The sequence below is a fragment of the Myxine glutinosa genome, chromosome 6 (genome assembly GCF_964187855.1).
Source record: "Myxine glutinosa chromosome 6, kmMyxGlut1.1, whole genome shotgun sequence".
NCBI classification, from domain to species: Eukaryota; Metazoa; Chordata; class Myxini; order Myxiniformes; family Myxinidae; genus Myxine; species Myxine glutinosa.
In genome coordinates this window covers 95,549,539-95,572,967 of record NC_136266.1, presented here as the reverse complement: position 1 = coordinate 95,572,967, position 23,429 = coordinate 95,549,539, and the positions used below count along the sequence as shown (strand labels likewise).

At 42.8% G+C, this 23,429-nt stretch overlaps 1 protein-coding gene across 9 annotated transcripts in view; it reads left to right on the top strand.

Annotated features, from left to right (window-relative positions):
- The window catches only part of LOC137430068 (acetyl-CoA carboxylase 1), a 763,460-nt gene that overhangs the window by 607,391 nt on the left and 132,640 nt on the right, over positions 1 to 23,429 (top strand). For all 9 annotated transcript variants that reach the window (XM_078780164.1, XM_078780162.1, XM_068120583.2 and 6 more), the window contains 11 exons: positions 8,726 to 8,770; positions 8,901 to 8,942; positions 9,572 to 9,787; positions 10,442 to 10,597; positions 10,696 to 10,899; positions 12,662 to 12,817; positions 12,914 to 13,042; positions 13,445 to 13,714; positions 13,877 to 13,974; positions 18,570 to 18,690; positions 19,634 to 19,744. In XM_078780164.1, the coding sequence (XP_078636290.1) occupies positions 8,726 to 8,770; positions 8,901 to 8,942; positions 9,572 to 9,787; positions 10,442 to 10,597; positions 10,696 to 10,899; positions 12,662 to 12,817; positions 12,914 to 13,042; positions 13,445 to 13,714; positions 13,877 to 13,974; positions 18,570 to 18,690; positions 19,634 to 19,744 (1,548 nt within the window). The remainder of the gene's footprint in view (positions 1 to 8,725; positions 8,771 to 8,900; positions 8,943 to 9,571; positions 9,788 to 10,441; positions 10,598 to 10,695; positions 10,900 to 12,661; positions 12,818 to 12,913; positions 13,043 to 13,444; positions 13,715 to 13,876; positions 13,975 to 18,569; positions 18,691 to 19,633; positions 19,745 to 23,429) is intronic.

Below are 23,429 nucleotides of genomic sequence, written 5' to 3'. Positions count from 1 at the left end.
AGTTATGATAAAACTTGGCGGATGAGTTGGTTAGGTGACAAGAACAAATCGATTAGATTTTGGTGGAGATCTGGATCCATATCTGGCCTATCAGTGAGATACAAAACATAAACTGTTCAGCCTGGCGGAGGTATGTGCTCCACCGAGTACTGTCCTATTTGACTCTGATACCATAACATGATGCACTCTGAACTGAAAGAGCCCGTCCATCACAAACTTTATTTGACCAGCAAAGCATTTGCTTGGATTAAATCTCTCACAATGCTTGCAGATAATTAAACCGACAGAAATTGTGGTTATCGCAGCATATTTTATTTTGTTTCCAATGTCTTATTGTTGAAAGGATTGTTGAATGATTGTTGCAAGACAATCTTGTGTCCTTGACAATCTTTAATCTTGACAAATCTTGTCAAGATTTAATTTCAAATTACAAAATCTTGGGGAAAAAAAAAAATTCTAAATTTAATTTCAAAATCTTGTCAAATTTTGTCAAGATCAAATTTAAGACAAGACAATCTTTAATCTTGTGTCCCAAACCCGTCTCTCTCTCTGTACCCACCGTACCCAGTCAAACCCAGCTGCCTCTGGACTGTGTCCTTCTCTCCTGACAAGGTGGAGAGGTTTCTGTCAATCCTCGCCTCTGATTCTGCAACTGGACCAGATGGCATCAGCCCATGGGTCCTAAAATCCTGCTCTGCCGCTCTTTCACACACTCTCTCTGTTCTCTTCACCCTCTCTTTTGCTCAAGGACATCTGCCATCAGCTTGGACATCAGCCAACATTAATGCTTTACACAAAAAGATGCAAAAACAGATCTTTGCACTACAGACCAATCGGCCTGCTCCCAATTATCAGCAAAGTCATGGAATCTATCATTGCTTCCGATGTCAAATCCTTCCTCTTCTCCAATGGCTTGATCTCTGATCATGAATTTGGATTCAGACCAGGTCACTCTACTCTGGACATACTGCTTCTGCTGTCTCAACAATGGATGGAGGTCCTCAATGCCAAACAGGAAATTAGAGCTGTCTCCCTTGACATATCACGTGCCTTCGATACGGTCTGGCACCCCGCTCTGCTCACCAAACTCTCCTCCGATGGTATCCATGGAAATCTTCACGCATGGCTTGCGGACTTCCTCTCTGGTCGTAGTCAACGTGTGGCCCTGAATGGGTTTCTCTCATCTCCTCTTCCCGTTCTGGCTGGAGTTCCCCAATGTAGTGTTCTGTGCCCCGTGCTTTTTCTGGTCTTCATCAATGATCTCTCCAACTCTCTGGAAAATCTTCTCTATCTCTTTGCTGATGACTCCACTCTCTGCCGCTCCATTCCTCATCCCACAGATTGGCAGTCTGCCGCCTCCTCACTCTCTGCAGACCTGGACAAAATCACAGACTGGTCAAACAAGTGGAACATGTCTTTCAATTCTGACAAATCTCACACTCTTACTATGTCTCTCCAAAAAGACCATCTGTACAACCCTCCCATCTACTTTCTCAACAATCCTCTCCATGAAGTTCTGTCACTCAAGCTTTTGGGTCTCACTATCTGCCATGATCTTTCCTGGGAAAACCACATTACCAAGCTGGCCTCCAATGCCAGTCGTCGACTGGGCATCCTCCATCGTGCTAAATCCTTCCTGAGCTCCTCACCACATACAAGACTTTCATCCGCAGCTGAATGGAATACTGCTCTCCCCTCTGGGCTGGTGCTCCTGCCTCACACCTAGCTCGGCTTCACGCTGTTGAAATCAAAGCTTTCAGAATCATTGGAATCTCCTGCGATGAAGCTAACTCTGAGGGCCTTTCACTCATTCACCGCGGCCGTGGGCAGGTAGGTGGTCTTTCTGTCTTCTACTGACTCTTCACTGGCCTCTCCCCCTCCCCCCACCCCTCCAGCCCTTGTCTGTCCTCTGTCCCCCAAATACTCCTGCAGGTCGAACAAGATCTGCCAGCAACCCTCCTCTGGTGAAACTGCCAAAATCAAGACTCTCTACTCACCCTCACTCTTTCATTCCTCTTTTCTCCCGCCTCTGGAACAAACTCCCTCACTCTCTTCAATTCCACTCTTCCCTCCAGGTCTTTAAATCAGCTGTTCACCACCATCTTTTATCTTCCCCCATCCAAAACCTTGATCTTTTCTACCCCTGTTAATTCACCCCAGATCCACTTTTCTGAAATACTGACTTCTTTCCTGGAAGTCCTAGCTGTGTTCATGTTTTTTTTTTGTTGTTGTTTTTTTACTCCATGTGATTTTTTTACCTTCCTCACCCCCCACCCCCTTTCCCATGCCTCCATCCCCAAGCCTTCTCCCTCCCACAGATCTCCCGATGTCCATGGTCTCAAATGTTGTGCTTGTGTGCTTCCACCCCCCCCCCCCCTCCCCATCTGGTCTCCCACTCCCTTTATTTTGTCTTATGTGTCCGTTTGTTTGTTTTTTTGTCATTAATGTTAGCTCTTACACGAGCCTCGATCTTGTATACAAAAAAAACAAACAAAAAAAACGACTGCTTCGAATTGGCTGATGGCCTGCACTCTTGTGGCGATGGTTAACCAGATGGAAGACGATTGTGAGTTTAGAGGTCTATTGGACATGCAGAATAAGTTATGCTGAGACTGGTTTGCCACATCTGGCCAATTTTGGTTTGCATTCTCACTAACTAAAAGAAACCACAAGAACTCGTTCTGAATAAGATAAATTTGAAATTTCATCGTCACAATTTAAATTTGCTCTGTGGAGTTGCAGTGAAACCGCTAATACAAACACATGGACAACACAAAAGGTGAAATGATAACGATTTTTATCCAAAGCTTTTCTCCGTGAAACAAAAGGTTTCTGGGCAGGACAGAGGGAGACAATGTGGGATGAACAAAAGTTGACTCTTTCAGTTTTGGATCACTGGACAGGAACAACTGTGTGGCTTTCAGAGTCAAACTCACAGCTGCAGGTGAACACCTGAACACCTTCTGACCTTTCCACAATGTTTTTGGCCCCTCACATTGTTGGGATCTTTCTGTAATGTCTCCCAGCTCCGTTACACACATCTGCTCTTCGACACACATCTCAGCTCTAAAACACCACCACCCTGGCCTTTCTCATTTTTTTGATTATGATCATAATCTGGGACTGTTCCGGAGCAGACACCGAATGGCGACAGCCAATGGGACCGCCCCATATGGCTCTGCACATTCATGTATCCTTCATCCAGAATCACCTCCACCATGAAAGGTGAAACTCAGTTCGTACTCTCTCCATCTACATCACCCTTGTTCAAGCCGATGCATCTTAATTGTATCTACACATTTCTAGATCATGTAAATATCACTCAATACTCTCAAGCCGGGTACTTTTGCTAGTAATATATACTTGTACCAAGTTTGGGCAAAATCCCATCGCTAGTTCACAAGTTATCACGGTAACAGGATTTTTACCGAACATGACCTTTGACCTCTTAACACAAAAATGTAATGAGTTCATACTTACATCATTATACATACTTCTACCAAGTTTGATTTAAATCCCTTCAGCTATTCTCAAGTTATCACATTTTTACCTGACATGACATCTGATCTTTGACCTCTTGATGCCATAATCCAATCAGTTAATCTTTGCATCATATACGTATACTTATACCAAGTTTGTTCAAAATCCCATCACTTGTTCAAAAGTTGGTGTGGCAACATAATTTTACTTACCATGACCTCTGACCTTTGACCTACTGACCCCAACATTTAATCAGTTCATGTTTCCTTAATTATACATATCTGTAACAAGTTTGATTAATATATCTTCAGCCATTCTTAAGTTATTGCGGTAACAAAATAAATGTAACTTAACATGACCTCTGATCTCTGACCTCTTGACCCCAAAATCGAATCGGTTTATTTCTGCATCATAATATATAATTATACCATGTTTGTTGAAAATCCAATGACTGGTTCACAAGTTAGCTCAGTAACAGAATTTTTACCTGATGGAACGTCTAACATTTGACCTTTGACCTCTTCACCCCAAAATCAAATCAGTTTATCTTTACATCATTATACATACCTGTACCAAGTTTGAATGGGATCTCTTCAGCTATTCTCAATTTATTGACCTATTACAGGCTTTCACCTTTGACCTGTTGACCCCAAAATCAAATAAGATCATCTTTGCATCATAATTCATACTTGTACCAAATTTTGTCAGAATTCCTTCACTGGTTCATAAGTTATCACAGTAACAGGATTTTTACCTGACATGACCTCTGACGTTTGACCTCGGGACCCCAAAATCTAATCAGTTCATCTTTACCTCATTATATATTTACCTACACCAAGTTTGACTAAGATCCCTTCAACCATTCAAATTATAGCGGTAAAAAAACCTGTCACGGCCGGACAGCCGGACGGACAACCTGAAAACATAATACCTCAAAACTAACTGTTGAATTTATTGAATAACTTTCAATAATTTATTGAATAATAATAATAATAATAAATAATAATAATAATAATAAAATAAATAATTCAATAAAATAAATAATAATTTATTGAAAAATAAAAACAATGTTGAATAACTCAAAACTAAAAAAAAACTGCACGATATTTGGCACAATATTCCTGTAAGTCTTTCACCCGGTAGGGTGACACCCTATCCAATGTAAATGGGGATTTAGACCACAATGTCCAAGTCTGAGCCCGTAGAGGATTACCTGATCTCTTCGGAAAAGCCTTCTGCAGTCCAAGGAGCTGATTTTTCCCTGCCATTTTATTTGAGGGATTTACAGGTATAGACTCCAATAAGCGTCACCTGCCACGTGGAACATTATCTCTTGCTTCCACCAAGCACAACATGGAGTCATCCTGAAAATTATGTCATGAAAAAGATGTCAGTAAATGTTACAGCTGTGGAGGGACTCTGGGAAGAGTTTGAACCAGCAAAAGGCTTACCTTGTGTCACCTTCATGGTTGCAGTTCTGCAGCTTTCTTTGGCTAGAAGAGCATGGAAGGAGTCTATACAATGTATCTATACATACATACATACACACACACACACATACACACACACACACACACACACACACACACACACACACACACAGTTTTGACTATATTACGATTAAAATTGTCAAAGTTTTCGTGAGCAAGCTCTTCCATCACTTCCTCAAAGCAATGGCTAGAAAACCTGTCCCTGTTGGCTTTGGAAAGATTTCCATGGGGGAGGGGGTGGGAGGTAGAGGGGGGGGGGGGGGGTTGGGAATCTGTCTAAATCATCTAGTTCCCTTTCCAATTTGAGGTTAGTGATCACAGGGAAGTGGTCACTACCAAAACTGTTGCTGTGAACCCTCCGTTCGCATCTTGCTGTTACTGATGAGATAAAGGTGAGGTCGAGTGAGGAAGACTGTCCAGTGGATGGATTGACAAAGGTCCCATTACATCATTCAAGTCAAATTAATTGATTATATTTTCGATGCATTCACCATTTTCATTGGTAAGTTTGGAGCCCCATAGAATATTGTGGCTGCTGAAGTCAAAACACCACAGAATCAACTCCTTTGCACTTACGACTTCCGACCCCTTTGCACTTGCTCAGTGTTTATCGATCAATGGTTGGCAAGGATTCTATCAATTTATGATAACAGTTTCTCTTGTGGAAGGGATTTTGATAATATTCCATGCCAGTTCAGCATTACATTCACTTCCCATGCAGGAAACACCAAGCTTGACCCACCCCACATCAAACTCCATTCCCACTTCCCCTGCCCTTACGTCTGAGGGTAAAACCGGGGATCCTAAATTGGTTGTGACATCTAAGCCAGGTTTCTTGTATGCAGATTATATTTGGTTTGGTTGAAAGATCACTGATAAACTTAATAAATCCATACCCAAGGGCAGCTAAACTTCTTGCATTCCATTGGATAACTATCATTATTCCATAGAGGAGTCCTGAGAACGTTTAGGATCCATCCCACTGATTTTATTACCTGACTTGCTCAATATTTTATTGATCTCCATGGAAGAAATTCTCTCCCAAGCCAGATGTTTCAAGGCTGCAGAGGAAATTATGTTTTTCTCCGAACTCTTTTTTGCTTTGGCTGCGAAATTCACAACTTCGGTGATAAAACCGATGAACCCCATTGTGGTAATCTTCATCTCTACATCTGTGTTTACACTCTCGGTTTGGCATTCTTGATCTTTGGTATCGGTCTCGACTCCCACCCATTTCTGTCAATATTTTCATTTGGCCATAAGTTTTGGTCATAATGCTGACTGACTTCATAAATTGGGTTCTTGATTTTGAGAACCTTGAAAACAGCCTCAGCATAGGACAGCTTCCCTTCAGTTTTAACATGTTGGATCTGGGCAGCCCTTGGGAATTCAGGACATCATCTGAAGGCCGCACTGTTATCCTCACCATAGTTGGCACAAGGCATTTTCACACCGTGCACTTTCCGTATTCGTGGTCTCCATTACATTTGCAGCAGAGTTGTTTGCCCCTACAGGCTGGAGCGGTATGGCCAAACTTTTGGCGTTTGTAACATCTTAGGGTGATGGGATATAGTCATGTACAGTGAAGGCCTCATAACCAGAAACACCTTTTGGGAGGTAAGACAGGGTTGTGAAAGGTCAAAACCACCGATGTGGTTTTGACATTGACCCCTTCCCTAACGGTAGTGAGACAGCGTGTATCAACAACTCCCATATCAGCTACATTGCTCTTGATGTCAGCAATTTCAGTTGAGAAGGCAATCTTGTAAATGACCCCTCAGCTTTCCCTCAGTGACCTATGAATCTGACAAGAGACTCGGACTCTACCATCATGAGAGTCTCTCAAAACCGTATCCCGTTGGGTGACCGATTTGCATTCGATAAATGCGCCACCTCATCTGAGCTTTTTGCCACTGCATACTACGTACATCTCAAAATTATTTTTTCATCCATGTTGCCATTTTTATAGGTTTGTTGAAACTCTAAGGTTTAGAGCCATCAGATGTCGAAACTATGACTAGGAGTTTGCCGTGATGTTCTTCTGGGCTAGTGGGCGTTTTAACCACTTTGGATGAGTCCGACCCGTCGCTACTCTCCTGCCGAGGCCTGCCAATCTTATTAGCTTCATTAACTATCAATGGTGCACCATTGTCATACTCTTCAGCAAATTCTCTATCATCACTTACCTCCTCCTGATACCCAAGAGGCGATATTTGGCCCAATATGCAAGAGATCAAACGTGTGAAGAAAGTGGTGAGACGTGACACGGAATACTGGCAGACAGCCAAAGCACCTTCAACCTTTGAAATCGTAGTCTTGAGAAAATTATCCTCGTGTGTGTGTGTGTGTGTGTGTGTGTGTGTGTGTGTGTGTATATATATATATATATATATATATATATATATATATATATATGTATGTATATATATATATATATATATATATATATATATATATATATATATATATATATATATATATATATATATATACGTATATATATATATATATATATATATATATATATTTCCCCCCCCCCACCCCCATTATGAATGACCTTGTATGTTTTTGTTTTTAATTTACCCGACTTGACTGCTATTTTAACTGAATAATCACGAGATGCAGGAATCTTGCGAGATTGTGATTTTAAACGGGTTTACTTTTAACAAATAAATTTTAATCAAAGAAATTTAAATAAATAACAAAAATTTTTTTTTTACTTTTAACATTGTTTTTAATGAATGGGGACAGGAACAATGCAGGCTTGATGAGCCAAATGGCCTCCTCCTGTGCTAAAGTTCCTTGTGTATCCTTATGTAGCGTTGTTAATATCAGGAAGAAAGGGTGAGGGGAGGATAGAAAGTTGGGGTTCGGGGGGGGGGGGGGGGGAGTAGAGAATTTGGAGAGTGAGATTGAGGTGTCGGGAGGGGTAAGGGACACTTTCGAAGGAGGTAAGTAAAGTGATGAGGACTTGCGGTTGGGAGTGGTTTTTGCAAAGTTGGGGATTGAGGGAGGGGGGTTGGAGGCAGAGAGGGAACAGTGTTGTATGAGGGGGGTTGAAGCTTGGGAAGTGGGAGAGTGGTGAGGACTTGCGGTGCAGGGGGGTTGAGAACTTGGGGTAAAGGGGTCGAAGACTCGTGGTGAGGAGGGCATTTGAAGACCGGATGGGGAGAGGTTTGAAGACTTGGGATTTTGTGGTGGGCTTTAGGACTTGGGGTTTGGTGGTAGGTGTTGAGGACTTGCGTTTGGGTGTGGACATTGAGGATATGACGAAGAAAGGGAGAGGGTAGGACAGACGTGGGTGGGGGGGGGCAGAAAAGGGACAGAGTTGGGAGAGGGGAGTTGAGGCTTTGGGTAGGGTGGTTAGGACTCTTGCAGTGGAGGGGAAGGGGCTTGTGGACTTGGGGAGAGTGAGGGGGGTCCAAGTGTTTGAGTAGAGAGGGAGTTTGAAGACAAGGTGGGGAGGGTTTTGGAGACTTGGGATGTGGGGGAGAAGGGTTTGAGGACTTGGGGCTGAGGGGTGGTTGAGGGCTTGAAGTTTTGAGGAATTGAAGTTGGGTGGGGGTGGGTGGCTTGAGGATTTGAAGCCGCATTTTACATTACGAATTTCCGTGGGTGCCTGCTGATTGTAATAATGGTTTTTTTCACGTAAAATTGCCTTTGTTTAAGTTTTTGTTCAGACATTTAGTTCACTTATCTTAAGGAATCTAATTTTAATTGTTTTTTTTGTCAACGTGTTCTTCTTTTTGAAATAGGATTTCAGGAAAAGACAAAGCTACGAAGTAGACCAACGATTCCACGTAAGGCATGGCGAGAGTCTGGTATCTCATTCGGGCAATGGCGATGCAAAATGTTGAACGGACATATTGTAATTCAAATTCTTATCCACGTTCGTTTTAAACCTCTCAGTTCAATCTTGTTTTTCTCCAGAGGGACTTTCCGAAGTTCTTCACCTTCAGGGCACGGGATAAGGTATGTGGGAATTATGGGGCTTATCTTCTCGCTATTCCGTTGATATTAATTTCTATTTGTTCATTAAAATTTATCAGCCAAAATAGATGTGCGAAAACGGATTTCTTTCTGTGCTGATGCAAATTTTCAATCCGCTGCAGAACATTAAAGCTTTGATTCCACCTGTAAGTCATTAAGCAGTGCTTTCGCCCGATTTGTGCGGAACCACAACTCTGCCTTTGCATACACACTGTGTTGTCACTTAGCAATGAAAGAGGTAAAATCATCACAAAATCCTTTGAATTATGATGTGCCCACGAACTGCTGTTTCATTTAAATTCACTTCGAGTCAAATTAATGTGGTGATTTTTTTTTCTTCTAAACTTGGACAATGTGGAAACCATCATGAACCTTTAAATCCTTTGAACCCGCAGTTTCACATTATTCCTATTAAGTAGATAACCGGAACTAGTCTGCGAGTTCTCACGGAGTTCATGGCATGTCCTGCAGGACAATACACCTGTTCCGAAAGTATTTGTTCAAATATATATTCCATCACTGAAATCCCCCAAAGGACTGGTCACTGAATATTTTTCTTGGCTTTCTTTGTTGATTGTTTTTTTTTGTTTGTTTTGTTTTTAACTCTTTAGTTTGTGGAAGATAGGATCTATCGACACCTTGAGCCAGCTTTGGCTTTTCAACTCGAGTTGAACAGAATGCGGAACTTTGAGCTGCATGCCGTACCATGCGCCAACCACAAAATGCACCTTTACCTGGGCGCTGCTCGTGTCGAGCAGGGGGCCGAGGTCACCGACTATCGCTTCTTCGTGCGTGCCATCATACGACATTCTGACCTCGTCACAAAGGTGAGTGAGGATGCTGCTCTGCACTTTGTTTGTAAAACAATGTGAAGAGCGAATCCAAGAGGTGAATCAGGTGTTCAGGTTTGGGATATGAGACAATGACCCAAAGAGCTGCCTGACAGGTTGTGAGGTATCGACAAATAACGGGTGTCACAGAATGTTGGGCAAGTGTAGAGGGACATGCACATAATAATAGGGAAGGGTGGCTGAATAAAGAAACGAAATTGGATGAGGCTTTTAAAGAACAATACGGTGGTACAGAGTATATTGAAGGTATGGAAAGGTGGGTCAACAAAGGAATAAATTAATTTGGATGTGGTGGGTGTTGTGAGGTTGCTTTAAGAAGTAACATGCCATGGACTCTTTTATTTATTCATGCTTTTCTTCATTTTGTTGGAAAGTTAATGAAAAATGTAGATACCCTAAGAATTGTAAAAATGAGATGAATACGAGACTGCAAGGAAAATGTGGGGAAGGAGTGAGGTGGGAGGAAGCGGGGGGGGGGGGGGAATGGGGGGCTGGAGGGCATGAGGGGGTGGGGAGGGGTTGGGGTGGAAGTTCTATACAATACACATTAGTAAAAAAAAAATTATGGATCGTACTTTGTCAGGACGAAGAAAACTAACATGGCTCACTCCATGTTTGTTGTATTCCCAGGAAGCTTCGTTTGAGTACTTGCAAAATGAAGGTGAACGGCTCCTCTTAGAGGCAATGGATGAGCTTGAGGTGGCGTTCAACAACACAAATGTCCGGTCAGACTGCAACCACATCTTCCTGAACTTTGTTCCCACTGTCATCATGGACCCATCCAAGGTTGGTACCCCTGGAAGAGGAATGCCAAATATGGTGGTGGATGAAGAAAGGCACAGTGAGGGTGTGGTGACGTTATTGAGCGAGTGGCCATTTCGCAGATCGAGGAATCCGTGAGGAGTATGGTGATGCGTTATGGAAGCCGTCTATGGAAGCTGCGCGTGCTGCAGGCCGAGCTCAAAATCAACATACGGCTTACACCCACGGGCCATGCTATCCCGATTCGCCTGTTCCTCACAAATGAGTCTGGTTACTACCTCGATATCAGCCTGTACAAAGAGGTCACAGATTCACGCACACGGCAGGTACGTGTATATGCAAAAGCACCACGTGTTCCAGCAGAGCAGTTTGACATATTTGTTTGCGAGAGGAGCGCTCATGTGAGCAATATACAAATTCACTTCCACAATGACATCATAGACACACGTGCTGCAACTATTTGCACAATTTTGCACAATTCACTTCGTAACTAGAAAACTGGACTCGTTGATATTTACAAATGCCATTGTCGTTGTTTAGCAGCTATGATTTCCACAGGGAGGCTGTGGGATGCTTTGTGGTAATGTGCTGAGCCTTTACTTTGTTTACCTTCATTCCCACCTCATTAAATCAGTTCACCATGTTTCCTCATCATAAATATATTTATCCTTTCCATTTTGCTCCGTTCGTATTATCATATGTACATCACCGATGAATTTGGAAAAAATGTCGATCAGCCAGATCATAAGGAACATGATATATATATTTTTTCGGGTGAATAGCATCTTTTTAGGGGTTAAGGAGCTAAATTGGAGGTAGTGTAGTCACCTTTGAGCTGTCTAGTCTGCGCTATCTTGACTCCAACCCCAATTTTCAACGGGCATCCTGGTACCTGTACAGGCAGGGTGTTATCACAATAGGTACGCAGTTCTTCAGAGGAAATGTTGAGCCAGCTGTCTCCACCGATAGCATTCACCTGTGGAGGTTAAAGATCCCAAGATACCTTCCCAAATGAGTAGACCATTGTGTAGTCATATCCTGGCCAAATTTTAAATTCCCACCTTGGTTTAGGACTGCTTGGCACTTGCAAGGTGACCCTTCCATGCTTATTTCTTACCAATGTAAACATTCATGACAGACTGATTATGGGCTGTCTATAATATGGTACTTCTAGTATTAGATAATAATAATTCTGTGGTAGTACAAGTAGTTGTAGTTTAATAGCTTGCTATCTTTGAGTTTTTTGTGTCTGCGCTTGATCCCTGATTGTCAGAATGAATGAAAAACCACCATTTAAGTGAATATCCTGTAGTGGGAAATCAATCTTTTCTTTGAATATGGACTTCAAACTAACTGTCTTTAGGAGTTTAGGATAGGCTCATTAAAAGACCCACAGTATTTTTTGATGTTATGTGCCACTATAAAAAAACATCTTTAGAGGCCATTTTCCCCGCAGAGCAGGGGTTGGCTTTATTTGGGCACCTTGGTCCCCTTTTTTGAAGCGATGTTTTACGGCCGGATGCCCTTCCTGCTGCCAACCCTGTTAGTCGCCTCTTGCGACACACAGGGAATTACCAGTGAACTGGTACTCAATTTGCCGACCTCGGAAGGATGACAGGCTGAGTCAACCCCCTTGGCGTTAATTCAGCGTTCGACCGGGGTTCGAACCTAGGATCCTCGGATCCCAAGCAGGTACCCTAACCGCTAAGCCAACACCAGGCTTTAGGCTCTTATGTGCCACTATGCTGGCAATAATTCACCATGTGCAGTCCAAATATGTGGATATTGCACTGACATGATGGGCCAAATGTCATGATGGCTACCTACTTCCTGATTACATTGTGACATGTGGAGCCACCATAATGTTTATTCTTCATTCTCTTATTACCTTCTGGTTATCCGGCCTTAATCTTGTGATTAGTGGACTGATTTTTATGGAACCCTAAAGTGTGCTGCAAGTTCAGAACTGCCCTTGGTTTGCTAATGAAGTTGTGTGGGCAACTTAAAGGACCCTGGATTGAGTCTCCATTTCGTTCCCGGCCATAACTAACTACCCTCAGAGTATTTGTCGCTTTCCTTGTGTCACAGATCATGTTTCAGGCGTACGGTGACAAACCAGGCCCTTTGCATGGCATGCTGATCAACACTCCGTATGTCACCAAGGACTTGCTTCAAGCCAAACGCTTCCAGGCACAGAGCCTGGGCACAACCTATGTCTATGATCTGCCCGAGATGTTCCGCCAGGTGGGGGTCATGAGATATTTGGTGCTATCTATATATTGGGTGCATTACTCATAATAACGTAATACCATCGTGTGTTGGGGCACTGTTGGTGAGCAGGCTCTGATGAAGGTGTGGACTACACGAGGAGAGGAGGAGGATAAAAACGACATGTTCATCTGCACGGAGCTGGTCCTCGATCAACAGGGGCAGCTTGTGCGGATGAATCGGCTTCCTGGAGGAAACGATGTGAGACCTCGCATTCCTTTAGGAAAATATTGCTTGCGATTTCTGTCCGAGATGAGCTATATTCCTCATTTATCCACACCTACATGCCATGCACAATCGTTTGAATATTCTCAAAGTCCAGACCATTTCTAGGGTAACATTCTAATTGTCAAACACCAATAAGAGATGTGCCACCTCCTTGGAAGGTGTATTAATACCTGGTGGATACTGATTACATCGTTTCTGATGCAGGCCACATAGTTGTTGAAATATCAGGCTTGAGTCCCTGTTTATGTGTGATAACAGCAGTAAGTTCTGTCGTTACCTCTGTAAGGTGATGATAAATGCAAACTACAATGTATTATTAACATCTCCAACAACCCTTCATAACCAGTTGTTTTTATTCCTTATTTATCCACTTAGGTAGGGATGGTGGCTTGGTGGATGGAGCTAAAAACCCCTGAGTATCCCGAAGGGCGCAGATTTGTGGTTATTGCTAATGACATCACCTTTCAAATTGGCTCCTTTGGGCCTCGGGAAGATCAGCTGTTCCTGCAGGCCTCGGAGCTGGCACGTGAAGAGAGGGTTCCTCGTGTGTATGTGGCGGCCAACAGCGGCGCCCGCATCGGCCTTGCCGAAGAGATACGTCATATGTTTCGTGTGGCCTGGATTGACTGGAAAGACCCTTACAAGGTGGTGCAAGACTTTGATTAACCTTTACCGTTGTACATCTCCCTCTTTACTGGTCCATTTTATGCAAATTGTCGAGAAATGACATTGATTTTGGAACCCATGTCTGAGTTGTTTGTTACATCTCGTTCCATTGAGTCATGGATTTATCTGTTTTTTTACCAGGGCTACAAGTACCTGTACCTGACGCCGCAGGACTTTAAGAAAGTCAGTGCCCTCAATTCGGTGCTATGTGAACACATTGAGGAGGAAGGAGAGTCAAGGTAAGAATGACTGACAGTGGCATCTGGTGTGGCTTCTCATCCACAGCATAAACTGCATGCAAGTTGACCCTACCCACAATGCACTCGATGAGGGAGAAAAGCACCAAAAAGTAGCAATAGGATAGCTCGGATGATAGCTCAATTTTGAGCGCTCTTCTTTTAGTTCCTCAGCAGAATCGATCCGTACTAAAAACTACATTACCAGGGTAGTTGTTTGCAGAAGTGTGTCTGCTCGATGTTGCATAAAAAACTTACAATCCGTTTTAAACTAGATATTTTAATGATATTTGATATCGCACCCTGATATTTTAATGGCATGAACAAACTTTGGCACATCATGGTAGTGATCAAGTTTTATTGAAATCGTTTGTGTAGTTTTGGAGAAGAAAGCAAATACCTATTGGGGGTGAGGGAGGGGGGTTGGGGGTTAGGTGGGGGTCAAAAACACCCCCATAGTTCCCATAATGAGCACAGATTTTGATGCGGTCAATACACCTTCGTTAGGCGTCGCATATGAAGCTTGTGGCCAGGTTTCATGAAAATCATGTGTGAAAGGAAAGGGAGAGTTGTGAATTGCAGCATTACAAAAACAGGGGGAGATGTGGATTGTGCCATTACAAAAAAGGGGGCGTTGTGGATTATACCATTACAAAAAAGGGGGGAGGGTTGTGGATTGTACCATTACAAAAAGGGGAAGTTGTGGATTGTACCATCACAAGAAAGGGGTAGTTGTGGATTGTATCATTACAAGAAAGGGGTAGTTGTGGATTATAGTATTACAAAAAAGAGGGAGTTGTGGATTGTACATTCACAAGAAAGGGGCAGTTGTGGATTGTATCATTACAAGAAAGGGGTAGTTGTGGATTATAGCATTACAAAACAGGGGAAGTTGTGGATTGTGCAATCACAAGAAAGGGGGCAGTTGTGGATTATAGCATTACAAAAAAAGGGGGAGTTTGGGTTGTACCATTACAAAAAGGGGAAGTTGTGGATTGTATCATTACAAGAAAGGGGCAGTTGTAGATTATAGCATTACAAAAAAGGGGGAGTTTGGGTTGTACCATTACAAAAAGGGGAAGTTGTGGATTGTACCATCACAAAAGCAGGGGAAGTAGTGGATTGTACCATCACAAGAAAGGGGCAGTTGCGGATTGTACCATCACAAGAACAGGGGAAGTTGTGGATTGTACCATTACAAGAAAGGGGCAGTTGTGGATTGTACCATTACAAGAAAGGGGCAGTTGTGGATTGTACCATCACAAAAACAGGGGAAGTTGTGGATTGTACCATTACAAGAAAGGGGCAGTTGTGGATTGTACCATTACAAGAAAGGGGCAGTTGTGGTTTGTACCATTACAAAAAAAGGGGAAGTTGTGGATTGTACCACAACAAAAAATGGGACCATGGCTCCTGAAGCTCACCTGGATCAGGAGCACCAGTCACTCAAAACCCCCACAGACCCTCTCACACCTTGATATTTTCATGTCGGGAACAAACTTTGGTACATCATGGGCGATGAAGGTTGCGATGAAGTTTCATTGAAATTGTTTGTGTAGTTTCGGATAATTGAGCAAATACCTATTTTGGGGGTCAAAAACACCTCCGTAGTTCCCCTTAATAAGCACAGACTTTGATGCGGTCAATACACCTTCATTAGGCATCAGATATGAAGCTTGTGGCCAAGTTTCATCAAAATCGTGTGTTTGGTTCAAGCGATAATGACTGAAGTGATTACTGAGTCATTGACTCACTCTCTCACTCACTCACTTACTGACTGACTGACCTACGGACATTGCTAAATCGCATAAGCTCACTGGACTAATGTCCAGTTGAGCTATAACTACATTTCTAGTGTAGTTGTTTGCAGAAGTGTATCTGCCAGAAGTTGCATAAAAAACATACAATCGATTTTAAATTAGAACTGCACTCGGGAGAGCGCATACCTCCACGAGGCTGAGCAGTTTACATTTTGTATCCACTGATAGACCATAATATGTGAATCCAGACCTTAACCAAAGTCTAATCGGCTTGTTCTTGTCACTTAAACAACTCAACCACCTAGTTTCGTCATAATCCTTCCAAAACTTTTTGAAATATCATGCTATGCAGTTGGACCCTGGCATTTGTGGACCCCATGGATTCACAGTTGATAGAATGCGACCTGCCTCCACAATCGCGACCTTGTGCTTTGCATATTCACAGTTTTTCACCGGTGCATAAACCATCCCCCACCGGCCGTGCACATAGCACTTCTAAGAACATCTTCTACGTGTCACGCATAAAGCAGCTGTGCATGCATGTAAACCATCCCCCGCCAGGTGGATTCGACATTTGCGGCATTTTCCGCAGCAAATGCACGTATCTTCAATAAAAATCGGAAACAGTACCTGCTGCTGTTCTTTTATTTGCAAGCATTTTGTATAAAAATGCAATCATGTGCATTCGTTTTGATAAAATTTAAAAATTTTCCCTTATGAACCATGAACCGCTGGGAACGTATCGCCCTTTTTCCCATTGAAACAATGACCCATCATTCACGAATTCGACATTCGCGGCATTTTCCAGGAACGTATCCCCCACAAATGTTGGGGTATGACAGTATATCGTTTTTGTCCTTATGTCTCAATCGTGAAGAGTCACTCAAAAACATGAAACAATACAGTATCTGAATCCAGATCCAGATCTTCATCAAAATCGGTGCTTCACAAGGACAAAATGATGTCCACCAAGTTTTGTCTGAATCTGCCCATAACCTTTTGAGCAGAGGTGGATTAACATAATTTGGGGCCCTGGGCACAAAATTATTTAGACCCAAAACATCCCCCAAAAACACGAATGCATGAAAATGCATTAATACTGTAATATATAGACTCCATTCAATGTTACACCGAGTTAATAAATGATACACTAGGAATAGGTACATCCATTTGGAATAGGACGAGCTGATTGGTAATGAACACACCCCAGCACTTTCATTGGTGTGTTCATTACCAAGTCTTTATTACTTGCAAAATTGTAAGAGTTTTCAAGTGTATTGGTTGATCTTGTGCGTTATTCTGTTTGTCTGTCTGTCTTTATTTCAATCACCTACAGGTCACAATTTTAAACCGATCTTTACGAAACCTCACTAAATCGTAGAGTTTGTTCGAGAATGTGGAAGTTTGTTCCACAGGTGTGGAGAAAAGAGGAACACATTAGTGGAGGTGAGCAGTTATTCTGGATTTTGGGAGTTACACCAGATGGGGATTGATGATGGATCACGTGTGTCCTCCCGGAAACCTGGGGGGGTATTTGGGTGGGGACAAAGCACAAAGATTTCAGAGGGTACAAGACCAGTGTGATAGGCCCAGTGTGATGTGTGATGTGATAGGCTTTCATGATGGGAAAGTGATAGGCCCATAGCTTCAACACGGGAGATTGCAATGATCCTGAAGGTCTAGGTTTCCATAGCGTCAAATTGAGCAAGGTTTGCAGCAGGGGAACCAGCACAGTATTCCATCCAACTGCAGATGTAGGCTTTGTAAGAGGATAGGAGTTCAGATGTGCCAAGGAAGGACTTTGTATGGCAGAGGATGCCCAATCAGCAGCTGGCTTTGGAGGCCAACTTTTATATGTGGTCTGCCCAAGAAAGATCATGGCTGATAGTGGGACCCAGAAATTTGATTGATTGAACTTCCAGAAGAAGATTGTTAAGAAAGCAGTTAGGAGGGTTTGCCAGATGGTCCTTCTAGAGAGACATATTGTGAGTGTGAGATTTGTCTGGTTTAGAATACATATTCCAAGTGTTTGATCATCTTGTGATTTTGTCATGGTCTGAAGAGAGGAAAGAGGCAGCAGCTTGAAGGGCGAGGGACGTCACGGCACAGGGTGGAATTTAGCAAATAGGTAAAGGGGGTTTTCCAGAGAGATAATTTATGAAGATTAGGAATAGGACTGGGCCCAGAACACTGCCTTGGGGCACTCCAACTTTAACAAGTAGAGGAAATGAAAGGATTCCGTTGAGAGCCACACCTTGGCTACGAGAGAAGAGGAAGTCAGTAAGCCATGTGTGGGGTTGGCCTTGGATGCCATAGGCAGAGAGTTTGGAGAGTAAGACAAAACCAAACTGCATGCCAAACTGTATCAACAGTACGAGATATGTCCAGAGAGATCGCCTAGATCTTATGTCTTGCATTGAAGGCCTCCATCGATTTTTGTGAGTGTAGGAACAGCATATCTAAGGTGGAGTGACCTGTTCTGAATCCAAATGGGTGATCTGAGATGAGGCCAAATTAATTTATTAAAGTGAAATATGGCATACTATCCTTCATATCATTGTATTCGAAAAAAAATAAATTCTTGCATTAATATCATTTTCTACAAAAACCTTTTCCTTATACAGAAGGCGACAGGACTGCAGAACTCTTTTGAAAAGATTAAGCTATTGTGTGCTCGCTACATTTTCTGTTTGAGATTAGCTGTATAATTAGCATTATGTTGCGGGTGCTGAGATGCGCATGGACAGGCACTGGCATGATTAGCCAAATGTCCTGTTACTGCAATTTGATCCCAGATTGTGTCCCGATACAATGGAGTGGATGTCCTTCTTTGTGCAGGTACATGATTACAGACATCATCGGAAACGAGGAGGGCCTTGGTGTTGAAAACCTTCGCTGGTCTGGTACAATTGCCGGAGAAACCTCGCTGGCATACGACGAGATCGTTACCATCAGTATGGTAGGTGGAGAGCCTCGTAAGCGCATATTTTCATCCTCATTTGGATTTATTTCGGTGAAGCGTGTTATATTCATTCTCATTTGTAGGCTCGTGACTTTTTAATATTCGAAGGAGAAGATGCCTGTAATGGTTCCAATTGTGGTAAAGAATTACATCGCAAGGTGTGGTAGTGAGCTACTTATTTTCCACAGCTACATATTTTGGAGAGGGAGGTTTTGTTCTCTTGAGGAATAGTTGTCACTTGATGTTTGATCAAACACTTGTGCACAGATTTCGCCATGCTCAAAGGAGCATTGTTGTGCAAAATGAGCCATTAATTTACTGCCGACATTTTTTTCGTGATATTGTCTAACATCTTTCGTCAGCCATTAACCTATTGTTTGTGGTACCTTCGATCTCAACTGTTCCAGCTGCACTAGTAACTACTGTAGCATATATAATTGTGCCACGCCCCCTCCGACAATGTCGGAGACTGGACATCAAAACGAGCTCCGACCGACTGATTGATCGATCATCTGTCCATGTACTTTTGTGTACGTGATATTTCAAAAACCGTTGAACATTTAGCTCTCATATTGCAGATTTCTATTACTCATGAAATTATATCAAGCTGATTAGATCTCCTGATTGGCTGAATTATGTTGCCATGGCAACCATCTTGGGTAATTTGGCTTTTGTACGTGATATTTCAAAAACCTTTCAAGATTTAGCTTTCATATTACATAGATCTATTCTCCATAACACCCAAAAGGCAGGGGACCTAGAGTTCCAGTTCCTTGGTATCATTAAAATGTCCTGGAGCTTTATTGCCATGTCCTATAGACACTGTAAGAGATGAGATAATGTCAGATGTTGAAATTGATTAATGATTATTGTTTGTGTTAGGTACATGGTCTGTTATCAAAATCATTGTTGTTAATATCACTGTCCTTATTTTCACCAGGTGACCTGCAGAGCCATTGGCATCGGAGCTTATCTGGTTAGGCTCGGCCAGAGGGTTATCCAGGTGGAGAACTCGCATATCATCTTGACTGGTGCTGCACCGCTCAACAAGGTGAAATATTTGGTGCCAGGGCAGGATTCATTACTTGCATTAGTTAGTGAAAGATTCCAATAATTTTTTGACAGGTATCCAAAATATATCTCATGGTTTTATTATAGAGTTTGAGGCTCATGGAAGAGCTGATGGCAGAGGAAGAGAGGTCAATGCCTTAACAATGTGGCTGGAAAAATAGGTGGACAAAGGGCCAACAAGGTTCGAATAGATTGATCGGTATAAAACTGGCAGTACAAGCAGATAACAATTATTGTTCAGCTCAATGGGGAAAGAGGAGGGAGGGGGCAGAAGAGTTGGCAAGAATAGAGCAGGTCACGAGTGGGGATTGGGGTTGAAATGGGATGGTTATAGGCCACCATATTAAAGTAATGGAGGGAAGAACATAACTGAACGGACTTGGTGATTGGGGAGGTAATTTTACATTCACAAGAAGACGAGGACAAACGGGCAGAGGTGAGCAGTTAACCTATTTTTGGCAAGGGTAACGAGTGGATAAGCATGTGCAACCAGAAGGGGCTGTGATGGTCAAAGCACTGAGAGCAAGGGGGTGCAGGAGGGGAAGACTTGTATATATGGTGGAGTAGAGTAATAAAAGGCTGCCAACCTTCCATTGGTAGGAGAGAAACAAACCATATACCCCAGTCTCCTTAGATACATCAGGTGACACATCAGGGATGCGCTGTACACAGTTTCCAGGATGTGAGATTAAAATATTTGAGGCTTTCTCATCATTGGGATGTTTTACATTGTTTTGGCTTCCAATCCCTATTCTGTTTCTGCTGGCTGATCTTCCTTTATACGTTTCACTTTTCTGGCCTTTTCTGCTCTATAATCACCTTATGTGCAATGACACGCGGTGTGGGGTTTTGTTACCATTCAGCAAGTCTATTCTCCCGGATAAGTGACAGCAAACCGAACTTTGATTTTCAGACTTATCTCGTAATGTCTTTGTCCTGTAATTATATGTACAAGCATTTACGAGCCTTAACCCCTGTGATGGGAGTTTGGGAGGGTGAGGGCGAAGATCTTTCCCAACTCTCCCTTTCTCTCTTTGTCTCCATGATGTCTCCTTGAATGTGACGACGTGTACGCCAATAGGCTTGTAGCCTGGCAGTGGATAATCTTTCTGCATGCTAGAATGCATTCTTGCTACACCATTAACCATAAAAAGTTAACAAGAGCTTTTGTACAAATAGGATCGTGTGTAACAAAACCTGGACCTTTCTCGGGAAATGTCACGTGACATTAATAGTTTAATGTGTCCCCTTTTTCATTGCTGATTGGTAATGACATGTATTCTCCAAAGTTTCATTCTACTGGATGGGTCCAGTTGCTTTAAATCGATGGCTGTGAAGCTCTAATTGTGAACTTTGAAAAAAAACCAAAATACTTGTCTCCCTTTTCTAAAACCTGGTGCGTGCCTTGTTATATTTGTCCCTGGTATGTGTTCCCACTCCATCCCTTCCCTCACTTAAAACGGTACCAGTCGACTCCGCTTGTGAGACAGCCGAATACCTCAATTATGTTAGCTTTGAAATCTGGTGTTCCCAACCCCTCGATCTTTGTACCCACCCTATCCAGTTGCACCCAACTGCTTCTGCTCTTTCTAGTAGCGATTCTCTCTACCATAGACAGAGCGAATTTCTACTATAAAGACAAATGCAGGACAGTCAGGTGTGAGAAGTTGTGTTCTTGTGATGGTGAACATTATTTTTTTGGGATGTTTACAAAATCTAGGTTCATGGAAGGGCAAGGTAGAAGGTAATGCACTGGCAGTGGTCCAATGTCACATCACGTGGATGCAACAAGGTAATTAACTGAAGGAGATACCTGGTGTTGGCCTAATGGTTAGGGTGGCGGGCTTGGGATCCTAATGTCCTGAGTTCGAATCCCGTTGAATTAATGCCAGGTGGGGTTGACTCAGCCTGTCATCCTTCCGAGGTCGGCAAATTGAGTACCAGATAACTGGTTATAGAGAGGCATTGCATCAGCCGCAGACACGCCCACTGAAAATGATGCAACCAGCAGCCGGGTAGCTGCACACGAACCACCCACCAACTGAAGAAGGAGAGAGAAAGGGTAAGGAAACATAGAAACCTGCAGAATATACGTGGAGAGGCAAGGGAGGAGGGGAGGAGTGGAGGAGGGGAGGAGGGGAGGGGTGAACCTGGATCTTGAGAGCGTCACAACACTTTGGGAGGTAATACCAGAGACTAAAGTTGCTTCCTTGTTGTAAAATAAATAAATAAATACATGAATTGAGAAGATATATTTAATACCCTGGATTGTCCTGGACCGAGTGAAGATAATTCAATCAAACTTTAATCCTTGAGCGGAATTGACTGCGGTAATAATGCCTGCACAACAATCAAACTTTCTTTAGTAAAAGTACATTGGTATTAACAACGCGCTAAAGATTTCTGTGGTGCCACGACTTTAATCTTCAGATCTTATTGTTGTTTTCCTTCTTGTGCTGCTGCTGCTGCTGCTGCTGCTGCTGCTACTGCTGCAATAACATGAATAATACCAATGTTTCATAATGTGCTTATCTTTATTTATGTGCTTATGAACAAATTAATTGGAATGAAGTAAAGTTTAAAAAGAGAATTTGTAATTTCTATCGAATACATGTGTTGCTCATGGTTCATGGATAAAGAAAGGCATATCTATCCATATTGAGTAAGCCTGATGCTGTCAGGATGTCAACCCCCCTTCACCTCAGCACCCCGCACCCAACCCCACAGCCACCTTCCACGTCCTTGATGCTAATATCAGAGACTGAAGCAATAATCACGAATTTTCTCCTAATGGACCAATGCGTTGATCAATTTGATCAATGATGTTGTCTTTGTCACGGTTAGCTTATCAAGGTAAGTGGTACGACATGCTTTTATTGCAAAGTGAAGTTGGCACTGGTGCACAGTCAATATGCCAGCCAATCCTGCCAGGTGGGGGTCATTGGCATAATTTTGTGTTCTGATTTGGACTTTATACGTCTGTAGCGAAAAGATCATCAGGCTGCAATGTCTTTGCACCTGCTTTGAATACAGCCCTCCGAATGCTGTTGAATCGTTCAGACTGTTTCCACCTGCAAATGACATGTGATATTTGTCTCCCTAAAGCCTTGATTTTGGTCTGGAGTGTGAAGAATTGAGCGTGGCCTTTGATACAAAAACGAGATAAAGGGTTTTTAAAACTGCCTGCTGTCCAGGGTTTGGCAGCATTTTAATCTTTGATGAATGTTGGGTGCACACAATGCATTCTTACGGTAATGTCATGCGGTAGAAGGCATTACTCATGTATTACACCCATAACCTTAGCTCAAACATGCAAATTATGTAGGAGGAAAACAAATTAAGACATTCATCCTGGCTGACAAAATGGTACTGTCGCCATCACTCTTGGGCTGCAGATGAATGCCAGTCGTCTTGTTTCAACCGTGGCCTTTTGAGCTTTGTCTCGCCTGCCTTTTTAATAGTCCCTCGGCGGAGAGGCACTTTGCTTGCATGTCACGTGCAATGTTCGCCCGGACGCAGTCGCCTGTGACGTGGCGAGCCACTAGTCCGGGCGCCTCCACAAGCTCTCTCCGCTCCACATGCCTCTGCATCACCCTTGTTGAATAGGGGCTGTCCGTTATATTCTGAGGTCCCCTCCTTTCCCTGCTGGCCAAATCATTACTTTT